This window comes from Nyctereutes procyonoides, unplaced genomic scaffold, assembly GCF_905146905.1.
Source record: "Nyctereutes procyonoides isolate TBG_1078 unplaced genomic scaffold, NYPRO_anot_genome, whole genome shotgun sequence".
Taxonomy (NCBI): Eukaryota; Metazoa; Chordata; class Mammalia; order Carnivora; family Canidae; genus Nyctereutes; species Nyctereutes procyonoides.
In genome coordinates this window covers 12,724,508-12,747,771 of record NW_026575033.1, presented here as the reverse complement: position 1 = coordinate 12,747,771, position 23,264 = coordinate 12,724,508, and the positions used below count along the sequence as shown (strand labels likewise).

General features: G+C 33.6%; 1 protein-coding gene across 6 annotated transcripts in view; it reads right to left on the bottom strand.

Annotated features, from left to right (window-relative positions):
* Nucleotides 1-1,326: 1,326 nt before the first annotated feature.
* PDS5B (PDS5 cohesin associated factor B) overlaps nucleotides 1,327-23,264 on the bottom strand; it is a 180,215-nt gene continuing 158,277 nt past the window's right edge. Inside the window, exons 27-35 of one of the 6 annotated variants that reach the window (XM_055317387.1) lie at nucleotides 22,014-22,146; nucleotides 19,096-19,215; nucleotides 17,864-17,926; nucleotides 17,126-17,271; nucleotides 14,830-14,935; nucleotides 9,540-9,976; nucleotides 9,339-9,449; nucleotides 5,972-6,107; nucleotides 1,327-4,336 (exon numbers count right to left, since the gene is read on the bottom strand). In XM_055317387.1, the coding sequence (XP_055173362.1) occupies nucleotides 4,301-4,336; nucleotides 5,972-6,107; nucleotides 9,339-9,449; nucleotides 9,540-9,976; nucleotides 14,830-14,935; nucleotides 17,126-17,271; nucleotides 17,864-17,926; nucleotides 19,096-19,215; nucleotides 22,014-22,146 (1,288 nt within the window). In that variant the 3' untranslated portion in view covers nucleotides 1,327-4,300. Of the gene's footprint in view, nucleotides 4,337-5,971; nucleotides 6,108-9,334; nucleotides 9,450-9,539; nucleotides 9,977-14,829; nucleotides 14,936-17,125; nucleotides 17,272-17,863; nucleotides 17,927-19,095; nucleotides 19,216-22,013; nucleotides 22,147-23,264 lie in introns of those variants that run through there. The other 5 variants (XM_055317388.1, XM_055317389.1, XM_055317390.1 and 2 more) reach the window with 5 other exon arrangements.

Here is a 23,264-nt window from a genome sequence, read left to right as displayed (position 1 = left end):
GGTAACCACAGAAAAATCATATAATCAAGTATAACTAAAAAGTCAATAGAAGAGATCAAATAGTAGTAAGTACAGTTGACCCTTGAACAACAAGAGTTTGATCTGGAATCTTTTTTTGATATAGTACAGTACTGTAAAAGTATTTTATGATTTTCTTGAATAACAATTTCTCTTCTCTAGCTTACTTTATTTATGAATACAGCTAATATATACAACATACAACAAACAAAATGTGTTAATCAACTATGTTATTGGTAGGGCTCCTGGTCAACAGTAGACTATCAGTAATTAAGTTTTAGGGAACTCCAAAGTTCTGTCTGGATTTTCGACTGTGTGGGGGTTGGCACTTTAAATCCCCATGTTGCTCAAAGGTCAACAGTACTTTACTGAGGCAAAAGAAGGTAGGAAAAGGAGAAAGTAAAGGAATAAAGAAAAACTTGGCAAAAAAGATAGCAAGATGATAAACTTAAAACCTACTATACTAGTAATTACACCAAAAGTAAACAGTCTAAACATGCTAAAGTATAAAGATTCTAAGACTAGATAAAAAGAACAAGTGCAAAGTACAAAATGTTAACACACACTCTAAACATAAGGATATATATAAATAGGTAAATATAAAAAATAAAAGGACAGGAAATGTTTTGTCATGCAAACAAAACTGGTATGGCTGTATTAATATCAAAGTAGGCATGAATTATTTATACAGATATGAAGTGACATTCTATAATTATAAAAGTATAACTTCATCATAAAGGCATAATAGCCCTACAATTTATGTGCTGAGACATAGCTCCAAAGTATACAAAATTGCTTCTCCTCCATCATTTCTATCTTGCTTTTCCTTTCCTATTCACCACTTTTCACAATCTGACATTATATATTTAATTATTGTTTCCTTATTTCCCTACCCGCCTTGTGGAGATGTAAGATCCACAAGGGAAGGGACTTATTCTATCCAGATGACATTTTATCCTCTGTAACTAGCGTAACACATAGTAAGCACTCAAGAAATATTTGCTGAACAAATGAATAAAAGTACCACTAGCAACTTATATTCTCAGTGCTTACTTTTAAAGTTTATAGGATACATGTATTTTCCTCAGTTATGTAATCCTTTAACTTAAATAATACTTAGGAATCTCCGTTAGTCAAATTTTACATGAGAAGTTTAAACAAAAAGATTCTAAGAATGTTACTGGGAAATATTTTTTTCATGCAACAAAGGCTCCAAAATAAAAGATCTAAACGTGCCTTTCTTCATTTAAACATATTTAAAAAATATATATATATATGGTCACATAAATAAAATAATACAATTACATATTAGCTTTCATGTTTATTCAACTTCACAGAAAATCCAAAAGTGTGTCTGAAATTGGCTATCTATCTAAATACCAATTGTTCATTATGGTGACATAATACTATGTGGTAGGGGAGATACGCCTAAGTTAAACAAATTCTTAAATTCCTGACCATTCTTCAAGTGGGCAAAAGGAAATCTTAAAAATCAAACTTACAAGTTGTAAGAAGATACACAAAGTAATTTAACCTTTAATACCTGGAACAAGTTTTACAGCCACATTTGTAATTTACATATACAGTGGAGATCACTGAAAAAAAGCTTCCTGTTGCACTGCAGCAAGAAATCTTATTATAATGTAGATTAAATGAACTTGCTACAGAGTGCAGCAAGATAACCTCACTGAAGAATCATAAGATTTTCATAATGGAACTTGTTACAGTGAGTTAAATATTTTCTTAATTTTATACAGCACATATTTTCAAAATGACCATTATCACTGAAGAGTTTGCTAACCATTGTTAGCAATTACTGTTGTATACATACTTAATTTTACTTTAGTTATAGTATGTGGCTCTCCAAATGTTAGCACATGAAGTGTTAAGTTTAAACATAATAATAAAATAATCCCCTAAAATGAAGATTCAGGACATCAAAACTTTGATCATTATTGCACCTATTTTTCTACAGAAAAATGGAAACTTTACATCAGAATCCTCCCAAAAAGTGAACAGACAAGTTGTAAAAAACCACAGACTTATTGGCATTAAACAAAATCTACAATGAACATTTTTTGTGAACTGATGTACAGAATTAATGTGCAATGAAATTTGGTTAACTATGATCATGCAAATAAAAATCCTCCACAATCATTTTTTCATTATGTTTTATAAAATGGTCTTAAAGATATACTTCCATAAACATTTCCGGTGCAATTTAGTCAATGACAAAAATACAAAGCTATCCCTTATTCTTTATTTTATAGATTTAAAAACATGCCTTTGTACTGCTGAGATACAAACAGCGTGTTTGGGAGAACTGAGCTCATGAAACGGTTAAAAACCAATGTATCTTGGTCCAACATTAGCTGCCTTGTATACAGCAGCCTCCCATAATCACTGGTGTCAGTACTGTTGGAAATGAAGAATAGTTAAATATTGAGAGATTAAGACACAATTCAAAAACATTTTTTTAAAAAAAGGCCATTTCATAAACATGAAGAAATCTTTAAAAGAAAAATAATCACATCAATTGTGATATACGTTGGAAAATAGTAAAATGTCATTTTCCAAAATAGTAGTTTCTTTATTATATCCCCTATCTATTATAACCAATTTTGGAAATATACCTTAAACATAAGGGTGTATTATATGAAAATGCTCCATTAGTCAATGTGATAAATTTAATAAGTTAAGGTATGATTTTCTTTTCTGATGTTAACTGTGAAAAAACAAAAGAACAGCACCTGAAATACTAAAATGAATTTAGGCAAGCATTAAGTAGTAACTTTTATGTTTGGTTCAAAATACAGTTTATAAAACTGTATAAATGATACTGACTTAAGCAATTTGTTTCTCGAATTTGCAGATTATGATGAAGGAAAGAAAAAGAACTGGTCTAAATCCAAATAAATTTCCACTTCCCCCAAATCTCGACGAAGTAGAATTTCATTCAAAATTTATAAGATTGTGATACCTACAGTAGCTCAGATAGTTGGATATATCACTCCCACCCTGCCTCCCCCCCACACCAAAAAAACCAAGTTTTTGGCTCCAAAATAAAGTACAATAATAAACTCTTGATGAAAAACTATGTTATGGGGCAATCTATCATATACTATGCTAAATATGAATTTACAGAAAAGAGCACATCCCATTTTCAGCACTTTTTCATAAACATGCAACTCACTATAAAATACAAAACACTTGCTTTCAAGAACAGCTTTATAAAGACACACTGCACCAATAAAATTTTTTCTTTCTGATTAACTTTACACTGTTATGGAGAACTGGAACTTTTCTATGTGTATATATCAGATTTTATATTATAGTGTAATAATTTGCATTTTCTGAACATAATGTTCAAGAGGAAATATCTATACACAATAACATTCTAGACTATTAAAACTAATTCAAATTACAGAATTTTATTGATACAGTAGATTAATAAAAACTGAAAAGGGATGATGATAAAATGGGATAAAGAATTCAGTACATTATTTTATAACACACTCTTTAAAATTAAAATATTTTAAATCTCTCTTTTCTTAAAATTTTCATTGCCATGAAAGGCCAGAAAATTCTGAGACCAATACTGAGGTGTAAAATAATCAAACTTCAGGACTATTTCACAATTCGCATGGTGCCCTCCCATCGGAGGCATCATTCAGGTGTAATGGCAGACAAGTTAGCACCTCTGAAGATTAAGGGTGCCTAGGAGTAAACACTAGGTAAAATACACAAGGGAAAGAGACCATTTAACTCTCCAACAAACAATGACATCAAGAAAATGACACCATTTGTTGAAAAAATTTTTTTCACAGTAAAATTGCAGAGAATACAAATACAAACACTGACAGATTACTGCTTAAGATCTATCCTAACAAACTCTTTCCAAATCAATAGATCCAATAAACAGTTGGGTACTGTCAGTTTAAAGCCGCAGATAAAAGCTATACAAGCACTTTAGAAGTCAGAAACATTAAAAAATAAAAAAAAGAAAAAGAAAAAGAAAAGATATATTTACAGGTTTCTTCTTTAGTTTATGTCTACATAGCCATCGCACATCACACTTCCACAAGACTCCATAGTCAATGTTATCACCAAGCGTATGGCTAAAGCGCTGTGACCACAAGTACATGAGGTCATCACAGGAAGTTCCAACTGTCCACTTTCTGGCAGTCCCGCTTTGTGCATCAAAGGCTTTCCTTAGCCTCAAGCTTGACAAAAAATGCTTCTTCTCAAAGCTTTCACACAAAAAGTTATTAATTACATTTGTTCATCGCCTTTCCCTTTTAGAACTTCGCCGCCGTACCTTGAAAGAAAAATTACCAGATGCTTAATTAAAATATTAGACATAGCAGTGATTATTTTTTAACCAATCATTATTCTTAGTTGTTCCTGATTTTCTTTGCTTTTCTTCACTGGAAACCTTTCTGCCTCACCATCACATATTTAGACCTTATATACTATCTGAATGTCCACAGACAGGCCTTCCCACAATAGCAAAACAGAAAACTTTTACTTTTCTATTTTATAATTTTAAACAAGAACGAACGGAAATCAACGTCAACAGCAAGAAAAAAAAAAAAAACAATTCCAAGTATCTTTTCACTTAATGTTTCTGTGATGAAAGAAAACATTTGATCCTTATGAACTTAGGCTTACAGTTATCATTCTGGGAAAACAGTAATTGAATGTGGATCCTAGCAATTATCAAATACATGGAAATAATCTTTAAATTCAGACATATTACAATTTACTGGCAAGTACTAATAAAAGCATAAAACTTCAGTTCAAAAAAGACCTCTATTAAGAGGAATAGAAACAAAATAGGATTTTATTAATTCAATTAATTTATGGTGCAGTTTTTTGGATGAAGACATTAATCACTATGAACTCTTTAGTCTTTTTTTTAAATTTTTTTTTAATTTTTATTTATTTATGATAGTCAGAGAGAGAGAGAGAGAGAGAGAGAGAGGGGCAGAGATACAGGCAGAGGGAGAAGCAGGCTCCATGCACTGGGAGCCCGATGTGGGATTCGATCCCGGGTTTCCAGGATCGCGCCCTGGGCCAAAGGCAGGCGCCAAACCGCTGCGCCACCCAGGGATCCCTGAACTCTTTAGTCTTATTTCTACATTTAAAACAATTAAAAAAAAAAAAAACGCTTTAAGAAACAAACCCAACAACAAATTGGAGACTACACAGTTGACATATTTTTCTGTGGTCTTAACCCTTTTACATAAATGAATCCTGATGCAGACAGAAGTGATTATGTTAAATAGCACAGAGGGGCAGGAATCAACTCTGGGACTAGATCTCAGAACAGAGGTTTCTCAAACAAAGATGGCTAACTCTGCTGATCCAAAGACTCACCATTAGTGTAGCATCAATAGTCCCTACTTAAATGTGTTAACTGTATTTCTTGTGTTAACAGACAAAGCCATTCTTTACTTAAAAAAAAAACAAAAAACAAAAATTATCTTAGGAAAAAAGGAATGTTTGTTATCCATTTTATACATTTCAAAGGTGTGAGTTTTATCCTATATGGTTAACTTCTACTTTCTACTGTGAAACTCAATGACAAAAGTTAAGAAACATAAACCACAGTCTGTCTAACATAAAACAGAGCTCTAAAAATCAAGGTATAATTTAAATTCCTGAAGTATCAATATCACACAGCTACTTGTTCTTCTCTAGATTCAGCTTTCAGCTTGATATTTACCCTTTCACTAGGCTATATCTGTTGTTCTCAGAGTCTCAGGATTCCATAAAGGATGTTCCCTAATTATCCAAGCTGATAGATGAAACACCACCACAAATTAATGGAGAAAAGCAAACAAATACTTAGAAGTAACAGCAAGTGCTACATATCTCTTACCAAATATTTACCAACTCTATTTCTATATTCTATACTATCACACATAGTACTTTAATAATAAACACATACATTTACTGTAGAAACTTCCTCTTCCTCTGTTTCTTCCTGTGGAATATCATCGACAGGAGAGCTACCCTGAAACACATCTACTTCTTCACTTGAATCATTTTCTTTAGTCGCTGCTTGTTTGGAGCGTCCTACACGGCTAGAGTAAAACAGATGTAAAATAAAATGAACATTCCGATCTTTACATAGATTACCTCAGAGAAAATGCTTTAAATACTTCATAAATGCTCATTATCATTTGTATCCTCTATTACCTTATAAAACAAATATTTTTCTTCTTCTAAATCCTAGTGTTTATTCCTAGAGTTTCACCTAAAAACATTGACCAAGTAACAAAAACGTGTAACTGAGAGCAATACCAAAAAGGATTTTAAAATATAAACTAAAGTTTGCTCTTCCTTTTATTTTTCCCAACTCAATAAAAGGCATCTGCATCCAGTGAGCTGCCCAAAACAGAAAATTTAGAGTCCTTCTTAATAGCGTACCATTCTTTATCTGGCCCCATAATTCTTACAATGAAATCTCAAATCCTATTCACTTCTCTTCACCTCTACTGCTACTACACATCCAAACCATTCTCATCTCTTTACCTCTTCTCTAAAAATGTAAAAACAGCTGATGTCACTCACTACCCCTTGACAACTCCCTATATACAGAAATAAATCCCATAAACCTCCTTAACATAGTATATAAGGCCCTGCACACAGTCCTTGGCTACCCGTCCATTCCTCTTTCCATTCCCCAATTCCTCACAACAACAATTTGGCAAATTCTTACCTACCTTCAACACTCTGAATTGGCCAAGATTTTTCCTACTTTGGAACTTTCAAATCCAATGTTCCCTCCAATTGTGTTCTTCTTCCTGTTCCCCATCAGCCTAACTTCTACTATCCTCAAGAAATCTACTGTCATTTTCAAAGAGAAAATTTCCCAATTCCCTAGCCCTCCCATTACGTTCTCTTACAGTACCCTATATTTTTTTCCTTAGGGCACATGTCACAATTTAGGATTCCAATTTATGTGTGATTAAGTAATGACTACATGCCCATTTAGATGATAAATTCCACGAGGACAAGAATCATGTCTATTCTGTGCAACTATATCCCCCAGCACCTAGTACTCTCCGAAACACAGGAAGCAATCAATTATATGTAATAGATACCATTTAATCAAATGTATCCCTCTCTATATTTTTTTACTTGCATGTATATTTTTTTCTTTCTTTTTTTAGATTTATTTGAGAGAGGGAAAGCAAAAGACAAGCACAAGCGGAGATGGAAGGGCAGAAGGACAAACAGATTCCCCGCTGAATCGAGAGCCCAGTGAGGGGCTTGATCCCAGGATTCTGGCATCATGACTTGAGTCAGACATATGCTTAATTGACTGAGCCACCAAGGGGCTCCTGAATATATTCTTTAATTAAAAACTTTTTTTTTATTTGAGTACAGCTAACACACAATGTTACATTAGTTGCAGCTGTATAACATAGTGATTTGACTTGTTTATACATTGTTATGCTCCACACAAGTGTAGTTCCCATCTGTCACTGTACAATGCTACTACAATATCATTGACCATATGCTCTATGGTCTGCCTTTCTTTACTCCTGTGACTTATTTCACACCCACATTGGAAGCCCATATCTCCCACTCCCCTTCAACCATTTTGCCCACACTCCCACAACCATATCTCTCTGGCAAGTTTCACCTTACTCTCTGTAGGTTAACTTTTTTTTTTTTTAATTAAGAATACAGCTTATCACTTCTCTTAGATAATCTAAAGTATGTACTGTTTAAATCCATGCTCAAACCAAGTAATTTTTCTTATTCAATTCAATTTTTCAGAGTTAGCAGAAGAAAACACAGGAGTTACATGGAAAATACAATCTTTCTCAAATCCACTAATGTCAAAACAAGAGAGGCAGATCATAACATATGCTATTCTACCAGTTCTAAAAAAAGAGGTTCCCCATGAAGGGAAGATACTTTTAAGACAGAATACAGAGTCTTTTATTGCACTGTTTTTTTTTAAATTTCTTAAATTTATTTATGATAGTCACACACAGAGAGAGAGGCAGAGACACAGGCAGAGGAGAAGCAGGCTCCATGCACTGGGAGCCCGACGTGGGATTCGATCCCGGGTCTCCAGGATCGCGCCCTGGGCCAAAGGCAGGCGCCAAAACGCTGTGCCACCCAGGGATCCCCTATTGAACTGATTTTTAAAAGACATACTTGTGTGGTTTAGAATATTTGTATGAGGACTTGTGTCATTTTAGGAGATGATATGATAATCATTTAAGCCCTTGATTTTGATGTCCAAATATAAACAAAGTTATAAGCCTAAAAGATATTTGTTATTTCCTCATTATAAAATTGTGAGAATTTAATATTCCTTAAGTATTTGTTTAAAAACAGTTATTTTCTGTAACTGAATCCAAACACATTCACAAAGCTACCACAAAAATATACTTACCTTTACTTTTTACTGAGGAAAAAATTAAATGGAAGAGAGCATGAAGTAGCTAGACACTCAGGCACTTTTCCTCTTCCTGTGGAATACACAGGAATAGGAAATACTTCCAAGGTAACTTAAGTATTGAGCAAAGGTGTTCTGGCAAGTCTGAAAATCCAAGGCACTGATGTAATTATGTAATGGGATTACTCTCAGAAAAACTGAAGAATTTCTGACTAATGGAAGACATGCTATTCTAGTTCTACTTAAGTAACTGAGAAAAAAAAAGTATACAAATTAGGGACTGATGCTCCGGCTACTTTAACAATCTTAGGCTGTAACTTCTTATAAACATGTTTGTGTGAACTTTCTGAAACTATTTATATGTAGATATGGATGTGTCAATTTGATTAGAAAAGAAAATCAAAGCACCAAAAACTTCAGATCTACATATCATTTCTGTGGATGTAATTTAAAAGAAAATAATGCCTGTTATTTTCCTACAGCAAAGAATAAAAACAAAAATGTAAAAACTTTTTTTTTTTTAAGTTGCTGACGAGGAACACTAAGGAAAAACCATAGTATGGAATGACAAGGCAATCTGGTCAGTATGATGTGATTATTTAAAAATATCTTCTCATTTCTTTAAGTACTATAAACTCTCTATTGGAATAATAATAAGCTATTTGGTATTCATTTAAAAAGATTTGCCTAAAACCTGTAAAAATGTACAAATATTGTCAGAGAGTTAGTTGGGATATCAATAACCTAGGTAAGTTTATAAAAATTTTATCTTACCTAGTATAACAGGAATAAATATATGGGATTTTAAATACAGCCCTATGTATATTTGAAAATTTATGAACTTTTGCAAAATAATTGGAAACTGGTTTGAAATTTAATATTATTTACAACTTACACATTTTTTTTTGGTTGTGATGGTGATGGCGTTTTTGATGGTCTTCCTCGTCCTTTCTGTGGTGTGGATTGTGTGGATTCAACTGCACTAGTTTCAGGAGATTCTGCTCTGCTTTGGGGAAGACCCAAATGTGGATAGCATCAAATTATGATTTATAACATAGTTACTAAATATATGCAGATTAGAGTTACATGCACTCACCTCTGTTGTGCTCTCCTTGATGTTCGGTGCTGTTTGCTCTTTGACTTCTGTTCTGTGTTTCCACTTTGTCTTTCTTCTTCTTCCTCTTCTTCTGGTGCTGAAGGTCCAGATTTTTTTTTGGCTTTTTTAGAAGTTTTCATTGTTGGCTCTTCCTTTGGTGTACCTCCACCAAGAGGTTTAGGTGGTCGGCCTCTTTTACCTTTTTTTGGTGGACTATTCTGTTCATCCTCATTTTCTAATATATCTTCTTTGAGCCTCTTTTCCTCAGGCCACTGTTGTTCATCTGATTCTGAAGCCGTATGGCCTCTCTTCCGTCCGCGCTGACTGCCTTTAGGTTTCTGTTCCTGTACCAACTTAGTGAGGTCATCCATACCTAATTTCTCTTCTGAATCTGTGACAGGTGTTTTTTTCCGGCTTCTAGGTTTGTCCAATTCAGACTAGGAATAAAAACCACAATTTCAAACTTAAAATTGTTAGTATGCATTTTGAAAAATAAAACAAAAACTATGTTACCCACTTATGTCATAAAAATGTGCCTAAATAAAATGTAGAGTTCTTAAGCATATGAGAACCATAACTACTTACTTGTATTTTAACTAAAAAAACTATCTAGGGTAAGGGAATAAATTTTTATCATTACTTAATTAAGCTAGAGGGCCTTAAATGGAAACATTCTAAGATTAGTATTTTATTAAATTATAAATTTTAATGAAGAGTTATTTATTAAGTTCCATGCAAGAACAATGGCTAACTTTACTAAAGTATAATGGATCTGCTTTGATAGTCAATTTAAGTAATTCTAATTTTACTACACAGTATATAAGACATAAAATAACTATGCTATGTATCATGCTCAGACATCGTAATAGAACTACTTTTATAAATGGAGGTTGCAAGATACAAAAGTTAAACATATTCATTATTAAAAATTTTGAAAACACTTCTGAATCAGATACTTCTTCCCATGTACAACCAAGAAAACACAAAAACAATTTAAATGATTTAATCAGTAATTCAAGTTTAAAATAAAAGCCTATTCACGTTCAGAGAATTTATTCTTCTCAAATCAATTAACAGTATGAACCCTTATAGCTCTCCATACACATACAAGTATAAAACCCATTATTAAGTACATGTAAATTTTATTTCCAAAAGTTTGTGCCAATTTATATTTTTAAAAATCAGTGTAAAGAAAACAACAAAAATTATCTGATTTAATTAGTCATTTTGTTTCCTGTCTGCAAACTTCCTAATAATGTCATTGGTATTATATTCTTTGTCTACTTACATACTGGAGTCTTAATATTTTAATCTACATTCTTCTATATCTTTGCATATACATAAATTTTACTTCCTATTTGTTATGGACTGAATTGTGTCCCCACAAAATTCATATGTTCTGTATTTGTGTTTCCACATCACCACCAATGTGATGCTACTTGAAGATGAGGTCTTTGAGAGATACTTCAGTTGAGATGAGATCAGGAGGGTGGGTGGGGCTCTCATAACAGAATTAGTCCCTTATGGGAAAGACACCAGAGACAGCTCTCTGTCTCTCTCTCCACCATGTGAAGACACAGTGAAAAGGTGGTCATTGCAAACCAGGAAGCAATCAGCCAACTTCGGTCTTGGAATTCCCAACCTTCAGAATGGTGAGAAAATTCTGTTTTTTAAGCCACCGGTTTCTGGTATTTTGTTACAGCAGCCTAAGTAGACTTAGACATTATCGTATCTTAACAGGATTTGAGATGAAGGTCTAAACTGTTTTTCCTCTCCATCTCCCCAAAGAGTATTCCAATCATTTCAAAAAAATCACTCACTTGTAATACATCACTTATTTTGTATTATGTTTTAAAACTAAAAAATGTTTTTGGGCTATTGAAACAGCAGCATAATATTTTACTAATTATACATAAATACATTTGTGTCTGCCTGGGCTGATATTATTACTCCTCTTTTTTATATTCATTTGTTTTTCTACATGGACTTAAAATCCCACTGGAATTTTATAAATACATACAGACTCATTTAGAAAGAACAGTCATCTTTTCTTATTCGTTTTTCCCATTAAAGAACATGGCATGTCTTCTTTCTCTTCAAGTCTTGTATATTTCTCAATTTGGATATTTTCTCCATTATAGGATCCCCCTACTTCTTTTTTAAGGTTATATTTAGATTGATAGATCTATCTATTTTTGTTGTTGTAGTCGTTATTGTGGTGAAGCAAATCTCCTTTCCCCCAAGTGTATAATTGAGATAAGAAAAAAGAACCAGAGGAAAGCTGGTTATACACATAAAAACATCCACATATATGGCTACCATGCTAAATTCTTAGTTTTTCAATTGCTTCTTATTTTTCTAAGAGAACAAAAAATAAAAACAAATTTGTCTCTTCTTTTCCATTGTTGTATTTTTGACTATTTCATGTATTCTTGAATTTGTCAAACATTCTAGAATAATCTTAAATAACAGTGATGATGAGAGGTTGCTTGTTTTGCTGATTTTTAATAAAAATGCTTCAAGTATTTTGCCTTAAGAAGAATAACTTAAGAGGAGTAACTGAATCAATGATTATTGACTTAAACAGATAAAACTTTAAGCATGTTAAAGAAATATCCTGCCGGTATTAGCTTAAGAGTTCCTATGTATCAAGAATGGATTTTAAGTTGTATTTATGTCTTCCTTACAAGACTTGAGATTATCTTGTTAGTATTCTTATTTGGTATATTGATCTGCTATATCATATTAAAAGATATCTTGGCATTAAATTATCCTACGTTCCAGGAAAAACAGACCTATAGGTGATTGGTTTTTAACTTATTTAGAGTTCTGCACATAAATTAATAATTGTCATTACTCAGAGATCCAAAGATAAGGGAAATATTCAATTAAAACTAAATTTAAAATTATCACCTCCAATGTTAAATGTTACAATTCACTTTGATGTCCAAAAATGTGATAAGGTGGTTCAATTCCTTTATGACCTGGAAAAGGTTGGTGGTAAACAGGAAATTTAATGTCTGCCTTCTTGAGAATACTATAAAATAATTTAGTTTATTACTAAAGCACTGTATTCTCTAGTTTTTTATTTTGCACTGCATTGTCTTAAGAACAGAGAGAGTACATATAAAACTGAGGTTAGAAGAAGGAATAGGGAAAATATATTATTTATAAAACTAAAAATATTAATATAAATATAGATGAAGAATAATTCCTTTGTGGTGAAATTTTCATGTCAAGGTGGTAGCATATGCAAAGACAGTACTTTTTCACTATAATCTACTGGTCTTTATTGTTTTTTTTTTTTTTTAAATATTTTACTTATTTATGAGAGACAGAGAGAGAGAGGCAAAGACACAGGCAGAGGGAGAAGTTGGCTCCTCACAGGGAGCCTGATGTGGGATTCGATCCAGGGACGGGGATTACGCCCTGAGCCAAAGGCAGACGCTTGACCGCTGAGCTACCCAGGTGTCCCTAATCTACTAGTTTTTAAATTGAACTTTTGTCTCATAATGCTAACTCCTTGAGGCTATTTCAGTTGATATTTAGTAATGCAGTATAGTATTTCTGAAAATGGATGCAATATTATACAAAAGGCAGCCAGCCAAAGGCCTCCACTATAATTATACATATCAATCTCAGAAGTTCAGAATTTTAAAACTTTTCTATGAAATACAGACTTTCTTCTTCATTGCTCTAAAAGGTAGAACTAGATATAGAATTTATAGGATAAAAAACATTAAGAGTTCATCACAATCATGTTTTCCAAACTTGGGGGGATGTGCGTGGGATTAAGGGAGCAGGACAGTATGTAGGTATGGGTGGCCTAGCTGATGTTTCCAAAAAATGAGAAAAATTACAACCTCTCCACCTATGGCATTTTCAAGCATATGGTAACCAACTCTCATAAATACTAATGAAGGAATTTCTGCATTAAGTGAGAAGTAGGACTAGAAGACATAAATACCTTTTCCAATTCAAGGTTCTCTTCTATAAATCCAAATAACAGGATTCCTTTCTGGCTAAGCGATCAATTTTTAACTCTGCTTGGGCAAAATTTTTACTTTTCTTTTTTTTTTTTAATTTTTTTTTTAAATTTATTTATTATAGTCACACAGAAAGAGAGAGGCAGAGACATAGGCAGAGGGAGAAGCAGGCTCCATGCACCGGGAGCCTGACATGGGATTCGATCCCGGGTCTCCAGGATCGCGCCCTGGGCCAAAGGCAGGCGCTAAACCGCTGCGCCACCCAGGGATCCCTGGGCAAAATTTTTAAACAGCCAATAAAAATCAGAATTTACAGTATAGTTAGGATTTAGTAAGAATTTTAGAATTATAATATTTTAAGTGGAAAGAAAAACAATCTGGCAAAACAAATTACTGGAGAAACTTGAAAACAACTGAAAATAATTTCAACTTTTTGGGATAGGTAATGTTGGGACAGTGGAAAATAAGAAGGGCAATAAAATTTCAGCGAAACCAAAGTTTTTTATTAATAACATTCCACCCCTACTGAGTAGATTCAAATGCATTAACTTTTACTTTATAGTAATTATTAAACAAAAATATTGATCTTTATAATAAAATGGCAGCAACACCAATTAACTTAGGCTAATTCATTTATTCTGATAAACCTTACCAGCCAGTAGCCAAATTTTACAGATAAGAAACTTGATTCAGAGAACCTTAGTGATTATTCAAGAAGTGTTTAAAACTAAACTAGAAGTCAAAATGCGTTCAATTATTAAGGCTATCAGGTTGTTTTGTCTTTAAATGACACTTATAAACTGTTTCTATCATAGAAGTTATCATTGTTATTAAAATTTAAGAACTAAAGAAGGTAAAACTGTAACATTTCCTACTATTTGCATTTTCTTACTAGAAGTTTGTTTAGTTAATGAAAGGCTCAAGAAGTCATCCAAAATGGAGGAACCTTTAAGGACCCCTCATTCTACTTCCCCTCTCTAATGCTAAGTCTAAACTTACTGTGTTTTAAAAACAACAACAACAACAACAACAACAACAACAGACCCCAAGCAGTTCTGAGTATGGGACTGGCATGTTTGATTTAAAAGATCTACAGAGATCACTTATTAGAATGATAAGAAATACAAGAGATTCAGTATGCTTAAATTTCTTGGTAGAGGAGAATTATAAACTCAAATTTGTGATTAAAACCATTAAAAGAAAATCAAATGTCGAATTTGGGAGTAATATTAACTGGTTTCAGTGTAAAAATTATTTTTGTCATTATTATTATAATTATTATAAAATCAAACCAAATATCTCACCCTTACAAGATCAGAGTCGTCTCTCTTGTCACTTTTTTTTCCTGGCAAAGGTGAAGACATTGTATAATCTTCATTTTCACTGTGATCCATTTCAGAGCTATCAAGCCTTTTAATATAGACATTTGTAATTATTATTACAATGAAATAACCTTAAAAGTTTTTTCTGTTCCCTAGTGTAGCTTTACAGTTTTATGAGGAAAAGTTTCATTCTTTCAAAAAAAAGTATCCATTTTATTCTATCACATTTAGCACCTAACCAACAAGCAATGAATCATATTTAATTTAACATAATAGGGAAACTTTAAAATCACAAACTTAGTTTCTTTCTAAATCTTCTTAAAAAAATTATATTTTGGAGTGGGCACATAAAGTAAATTATAGCTTCTCTTGTTATCAAGTTGGATTGGCCTATATTACTTTAATTTGCACTTTCCCCTATCTCTCCCATATACCCGTTCTACTTTTTCTTCTCTGTACTCTTAACACCTTCACATATAGTAAAGTTATTATGTTTATTCTCTACTAACTTCCCCTGCTAGAATGTAAGCATGTATCTTTTGTCAATTGTACTTAGCAATTTATATGAAGCACTTACACCAGTGCCAGTCATAAAGTAAGCATTCAATAAATACTTAATAAATGAATTAATAGCACATGCTCTCATTTATTGGTATAAAGGATGTCTTCTGTCCTAGATCACATCCTTAATCTGGCTTTAAAAACCATTTAAACATTGTTAAGTCCTAAATCTCAATCTCTGGCTCAGAAGCTACCCTGAGCTCTAGGCTCACATACTCAATTGCCCACCTCACTTGAATTTCTAATAGGCATCTTAACTTTAACACAGCCAAAACAGTCATTTGGACACTTCTACATCTCAGTAAATGGCATCACCACCTATAGAAATATTCCGGCAGAAAACCTAGGATGCATCCTTAACTATTTCCTTTCCATAACCATTCACATCTAATCTATCAAGCAAGCCAATCTGGATCTACCATCAAAGTAAATCCTAAATTTTGACTATCAACCATCTTCCTCTCTCTTTATCCCTTCCCTGAATTACTATTAGCTGACTCCTAATTGTTTTTGTTTTTGTTTTTTTAACCTCAATTCTAGTTCCTCTATTCTGCACCAACAATCAGGGCAATCTAATAAAAGTACAAATTAGATCACTATGCTCCGCAGCAATATCTTAGCAAAGGGGGAAAGTCAAAGCCAATTTTGAGACATTAAGCCTAAATGACTGGGTGAATTAGATCATTTTTTATTATAACCCGGAATTTGACAAGAAAAACCAGTTATTTAGGAGGAAATGAGTTGCTGGAAATATTCTGGTCATGTTGAATATGAGGTCGTCCACTAGAAAATATCCAAATGATATAGGTGAAGGGCCACTTAAGCACTAACCACTAATATGTATTAATACAGGAGTCTAAAACAAGACCTATAAATGCAATTTTTGTTCAATTTCTACTATATTATTTATCACTTGACAATTTATTCATTACAAGAAAATTGATAAGACATTTTAGAATATTTCCTTTCTTTATTGATTGGTTATGAACAATACAAAAGATAGTACAGTTAAGCCCTGTACAGGGTTTTGCTAACAAACGGTGTACTAAGCCCTATGTTAAAATTAGTGAAAGTGTGAATTATTTTCCCTTTCTTTCTTAAAAAGAAAAACCTGTAGAGCATGATTTGAAAGTATAATTTTAAAACAATTTTTTTAAAGTTTATGCATGTACACGGGAAAAAAATTTCAACCCAGAGTATAAAATGAGCTCCCTCCTATTCTAGAGTACCATAAGATGTTGTATATTCTTCCCCAAACTTTCTACGCATATGAAAGCCAATGTGAATACAAATCCTTTCTAAAAACTTGAAAATACTATAATATTATTCTATTAATTGTCTTTTTTATTCAATAATTGGTTGTGAAAACAATTCATATTGGCTCATACCTCATCACTTTAACAATTATGTATTCCATTGTATGGATATATCATAATATAACAGTTTACAGTTTTACAAGTGCTAAACATTTAGCTTATGTCTACTAACACAGGTTATACCAACAAGCTAAAATATAAAAGGCTAAGATGGAGAGCCTATCTAAAATAAGAGAGCAAATAAATAGGAACTTGTAAATGGCTACAAATGTTAAATGGGAATGTTCAGGTATGCACTGATTTCCATTCACTGACATTAAATGTTTTGGGTTACACATTTTAGATCTCACTGCTTTGTTGGAATCCTTAAGTGCAAAGTACGACATTTCTTAGGTACTTACCTCCCTTTTATTCTTCCAGGAGAGCTTGGATTTGAGCTGCTGCTTGCATTGCTTACAGTTTCCATTCGTGATGATTTTGTCTGAGATTGCTTTCCTGCCGATGAAAGTGGCTTATTAACAGCTCCTAGAACATTGGTTGTTTTAGGCTGAAATGAAAAATGCATATCTTTCTATTAAAGCCAAAAGAAATTTACATGTAAAAAACCATAAATATCTGTCAAAGTGTTTATGTACAAATCACACACACAAATATGCCCATCCTTAAATAAAGTAAGGATCTTGAACAGACTATTACTTGAAAGAGTGAAAAACCAAATAGATGGCATAACAATTAAGTTTCTTAGCTATCTGAAGGAAGAAGCTTACATAAAAAGTGAGAATAAAATGTGTAGTCAATAATAAAAACAGATAACCAGACTCTTGCTTTGGAAAGACATAATTAGATTAAGAAGATGTTTTTAACTTTAAGATTTTTACCTTGATATAACCGGATAAGATACTTAAGGATCAAGCTCTGTAGGGCTTGGCTTTATTATAAGCTACAATTTATGTATCTCAGCTTGCATCTATATAGTAAGCAAAATTATTTCTAACTAGTAAGTCGAAGACATCTAATAATTGTGTTTTCTATCTTAAGATACATCAATTTTTAAAGAAATACAGAAATAACATAATTATGTCAATAACCATACTAAAATAAACTATCACATAAAAATTAGAATGACATTCAAAACGTACTTTTCCAGGTGTGAAAAACGATTTCATTTCTGGAGGCAGATAATTTTTGGTGTTACTGAAATTCTACAAGCAAGGGAAAAAGTTGCAGTCAGTGAACACTGAAACACTATACATGAGGTGGTTTGAAGCCAACAAAGCATACATCAGCTTTTGTTTTATAGTACATAATAAAATATATATTTAAATATATATTTAAATAATCAGTTCAAACACAAAATTTTGGCCATTGATTTCAAATATTGTAACAAAGGGCACCTGGGTGGCTCAGTCGGTTACACATATGACTCTTGATTTCAGCTCAGGTCATTGAGCCCTGCATTGGGCTCTGCACTGGGAATGGAGCCTGCTTAAGATTCTCTTTCCGTCTCCCTCTGTCCCTCCCCGCCCCCCAAAATAAATACTATAATAAGCTTAAACTAATTTTATACCAACTCCAGTATTAAAAACATATTCACACTCTAACGTGTTAAAGCTCTAAAAGCACATCTGTAACAATACCTCCAGAGAAGAGACCAATCACATATTCCTATCATCTTAATCACAACAAGGTGAATGCTTAAAAGCAAACAGTCCCTTTTAGCTGAGTGAGCCTACATACAAGGGTGTTATAAATCTCTCCACGTTGGTAAGACTTTAATTGGTATTTTGCTTAAAAACAAACACAAAAGCAAAAACAGTAGTGTAGTTTCCATACTCTCAGCCAACAGACTTAGGTGCATTATGAACCTCTAAGAGTGATTCCAGAAAACACCTATTGTATCTCATAGAATACTTGAGTTTTGTAAAAGTGGTTTGAGAACATTCTTATAACGTTCCCTGGGTCTTGAACCTGTTTCAGTGCTTGTTGTCTGCTTGTTTCTTAATACCAGTTATGAATCTCAATCAAAGGTTTATAACTTCAGACTGTGTCTATCAGCATTCTCTTTCCCATTTTGGATCAATGGCCAATAATGACAGATCTATATGCTTTGACCACATTTTTGCCTCAACTCACACACTAGCATAAAACTCTGATCACAAACTCTCGACCACCTTAACTAATCTCTGACCCTTATTTGTGTCCTCTGGTTTGGCCCATATGCTACTCTTGAACCACATTAGTATGATGCATGGTGAGTTTTCCATAACATTAGTCGTACATTAGCTTTTGATATTGATCCTTCCTAATCTTTCCACAACCTAGTGCTGAGAATACATTTTATTTCAATATATACAAAATCTAAAATAACTACCTTGTCAGGTTGGGTGAAAAAACGAGCTGGTAGTACTGGGTCTTTAGGAGATTCCAAACTGTATGTGGTGCTCTTTGACATGATGATATTCATGGCAACATCACACACAGTGTACAGTTTCTGCAATAGTATTAAAAAAATTAGGTACTTAAGTTGGCATCCTCGACTCTGTGAATTAGAAGTAATTCTAGAACATGCATTTTGTACAGGCATACCTCAGAAATACTGCAGATTCAGCTCTAAATTACCACAATAAAACCATGTTGTAACCAAGTGAGTCAAATGAACTTTTTGGTTTCCCAGTGCACACAAAAGTTATGTTTACACCATGCTATAATCTACTGAGTGTGCAACTGCTTATGTCTAAAAACCAACATACAATGTAATTATAGTATAAGTAATTTAAGAATATTTTATTGCAGGGGTGCCTGGGTGGCTGAGCATCCAACTCTTTATCTCAAGTCTTAATCTCAGGGTCATGAATTCAAGTAGTGCACTGGGCTACATGCTGGGCATGGAGCCTACTTTAATTCATTCATTCATTCATTAAAGAAAATTTCATTGCTGAAAATGCTAAACACCGTCTGAGCTTTCAGTGACTTGCGATCTTTTTGCTGGTCCAGAGTCTTGCCTCAGTGTTGATGGCTCATCAACAAATATGATATTTGTTGATAGCTTATCAACAAATAAGACAATAATGAAGTTTGCTGCACTGAATGACTCTTCCTTACATGAACAATTTCTCTGTAGCATGTGATGCCACTTGATAGCATTTTACCCAGAGAAGAATTTTCAAAATTGGAGTCAATCCTTTCAAAATTTGCTGTTTTATCAACTAAGTTTGTGTAATATACTAAACCCCTTGTTGTCATTTTAACAATCTTCATAGCATCTTTACAAGGAGTAGTTCCCATCTCAGGAAACCACTTTCTTTGCTCATCTATCACAAGCAACTCCTAATTCATTAAAGTTTCATCATGAAATTGCAGCAATTTGGTCACATCTTTTAAGAACAGTTCTCTTCCTATTTCTACCACATCTGTAGTTACTGCAGCCATGGAAGTCTTGAACCCCTCAAAGTCACTCACAAGAAGGGTTGGAATCAACTTCTCTCAAATTCCAGTCCATGTTGACAATTTGACTCCTTCCCACGAATCACAACTGATCTTAATGGATGTAGAATGAAGAATCCTTTCCAGGTTTTTAATGACTTTACCCAGATTTATCAGAAGAACCATGATCTATATAAAATGTATTTCTTAAAAAATTAAGACTTGAAAATCAAAATTATTCCTTGACCCATGGATTATAGAATGGATGTTGTGTTAGGAGGCCTGAAAACAGCATTAATCTCATTGTATATCTCTGTCAGAGCTTTTGGATAAACAGGTGCATTATCAATGAGGAGTAACATTTTGAAAGGAATCTTTCTGAGCAGATCTCAACCACAGGCTTTAAAAATTCAGTAAACCATGCTTTAAACAGATGTGCTGTTATCCAGGCTTTGTTTTTCTATTAATAGAGCACACAATGTAAATTAAGCATAATTAATAAGGGCCCTAGGATTTTCAGAATGGTATAAGAGCACTGGCTTCAGCTTCAAGTCATCAACTGCATGAGCCCCTAACAAAAGAGTCAGTCCATCCTTTGAAAATCTGAAGCAATGCACAGACTTATCCTCTCTAGCTATTGAACTCAATGGCATCTTCTTCCAATAGAAGGCTGCTTTATCTACATTGAAAAACTGCTGTTTAGAGTAACCATCTTCATTAATTACCTCAGCTAGATCTTCTGGGTAACTTGTTGAAGCTTCTTTATCCACACTTGCTGCTTCATCTTGTACTTTATATTATGGAACTGGCTTCTTTCCTTAAACCTCGTGAACCAACCTTCTGCCAGCTTCTGCTTTCTTCTATGCTTCTTCACTTCTCTCAGCCCTCACAGAATTACAGAGTCAGGGCCTTGCCCTGGAGTAGGCTTTGGCTTAAGGGAATGATATCATTGGTTTGATCTCCTATCCAGGCCACTCAAACTTAATCTGTATCAGAAATAAGGCTATTTCGCTTTCTTATCATTTGTGCTTCCCATTGGAGCAGCACTTTTAATTTCCTTAAAAACTTTTCCTTCGCATGCACAACTTGGCTTACAATTTGGCACAAGAGATCTAGCTTTCAGCCTCTCTCAGCTTCCACATGCCTTCCTTACCAACCTTCTTCATTACTAGCTTTTGATTAAAAGTGAAAGATATACGACTCTTCCTTTCACTTGAACACTTAAGAGGTAACTACAGAGTTATTAATTGGCCTAATTTCAATATTGTCTCAGGGAATAGGGAAGCCTGCGAAGAGGTAGAGAGGTGGAGAAACAGCTGGTGGGTAGAGCAGTCAGAGGACACACATCTGTCAATTAAGTTTATTGTCTTGTATGGGTGCAGTTCGTGGCACCCCAAAACAATTACATCAAAGATCATAGTAACATCAAAGATCACTGATCACAGATCACCATAACATACAATGAAAAAGTTTGAAATATTGCAGGAATTACCAAAATGTGATACAGAGACACGAAATTAGCAAATGCTTTTGGAAAATGGTGCCATTAGACTTGCTCAGTGCAGGGTTGCCATAAATCAACTTAAGAAAAATGCAATTATCTGCATAGAACATTACGACAAGGTACGACTGTATGTAGTTTTCAGTACAATAGTGTAAGTTAAACTAATGTTTTATTTCCTAGTAACAGCATTACTACTAATTCCTTATTAGTAATTCTACATCAATAATTCTAATTACTAATAGTAATTATTAAGTACTAATACAAAAGACTGATAATGTCTATACATACTACGGAAGTAGCATATCCACACTTGAATACTTAAATCAACATGGAATCATAATTATTTAAAAAGAATTACATACTTCATTCATTTTTGCATCATCTGGTCCTTGGGCATCTTTTGTTTGTTTAATATTTTCTACCATCTTCCTGATAAATGCATGACTGTTATTTTCATTTTTAGCCATTAATATTTCAAGAACGAACCAAAGACATCTAAAAAGAGGAAAGGGAGAAAAAGAAATGAAGTGGAAAAAACTGGGTGTTTAATATAGATACAATAATCTAAATATAATAAACTCCACAAATGGAAATTATTAAAAAGGAAAAACCAACTATAAATCAAGAGGAAAAAAGTATGTCGTGCATACATATCACAACTTATCAGCAACATAGGTGTGAATTTATAAGATCCCTTCACAAAATCTCACTAATGTTTCCAAAAAGGCAGGTTAAACACTTAAATGGTGAAGAGAATGAAATGATCCTAACTCCTAGCAATGACAGGGAGAGAAGATCGTCTAAAGTAATAACTGGGCCATGGATAAGTGAAGCTTCAAATACTTAATTTAAGACTGAATGCAGGGATCCCTGGGTGGCACAGCGGTTTGGCGCCTGCCTTTGGCCCAGGGCGCGATCCTGGAGACCCGGGATTGAATCCCACGTCGGGCTCCTGGTGCATGGAGCCTGCTTCTCCCTCTGCCTGTGTCTCTGCCTCTCTCTCTCTCTCTCTGTGGCTATCATAAATAAATAAATAAATATTAAAAAAAAAGGACTGAATGCAGTCCTGATTGAAGGTTTTCAAGTGACTATCTCACTCAATAGTTAAGAATCTTGGGATCCCTGGGTGGCGCAGCGGTTTGGCGCCTGCCTTTGGCCCAGGGCGCGATCCTGGAGACCCGGGATCGAATCCCACGTCAGGCTCCTGGTGCATGGAGCCTGCTTCTCCCTCTGCCTGTGTCTCTGCCTCTCTCTCTCTCTCTGTATGACTATCGTAAATAAATGAAAAAAAAAATAGTTAAGAATCTTCATGAATAAAGAGGAAAAAGTTATGGCTAACAACTATACATACTGTCTTTGCTTAAAGAGGGAAAAATTAAAAGGATGTTTCATTCATTAGTTAAGTTACATAAAACTCTATTCAACAGAAAACCAAAAGTACTTTGTCTCTTTACTATATGGACAGAACAGGACAGAGTTAGGCACAAGGGAGACAAGAGTAATGTGGAGCAAGGTATCATTCTAGAAAGGGAAAAATAACCTTAAGGATCTCAGGTATAGGATAAGTTCTCCTGAAGTGGCTCTCTAGCAGAATGGGGAGATTACTCATGGCT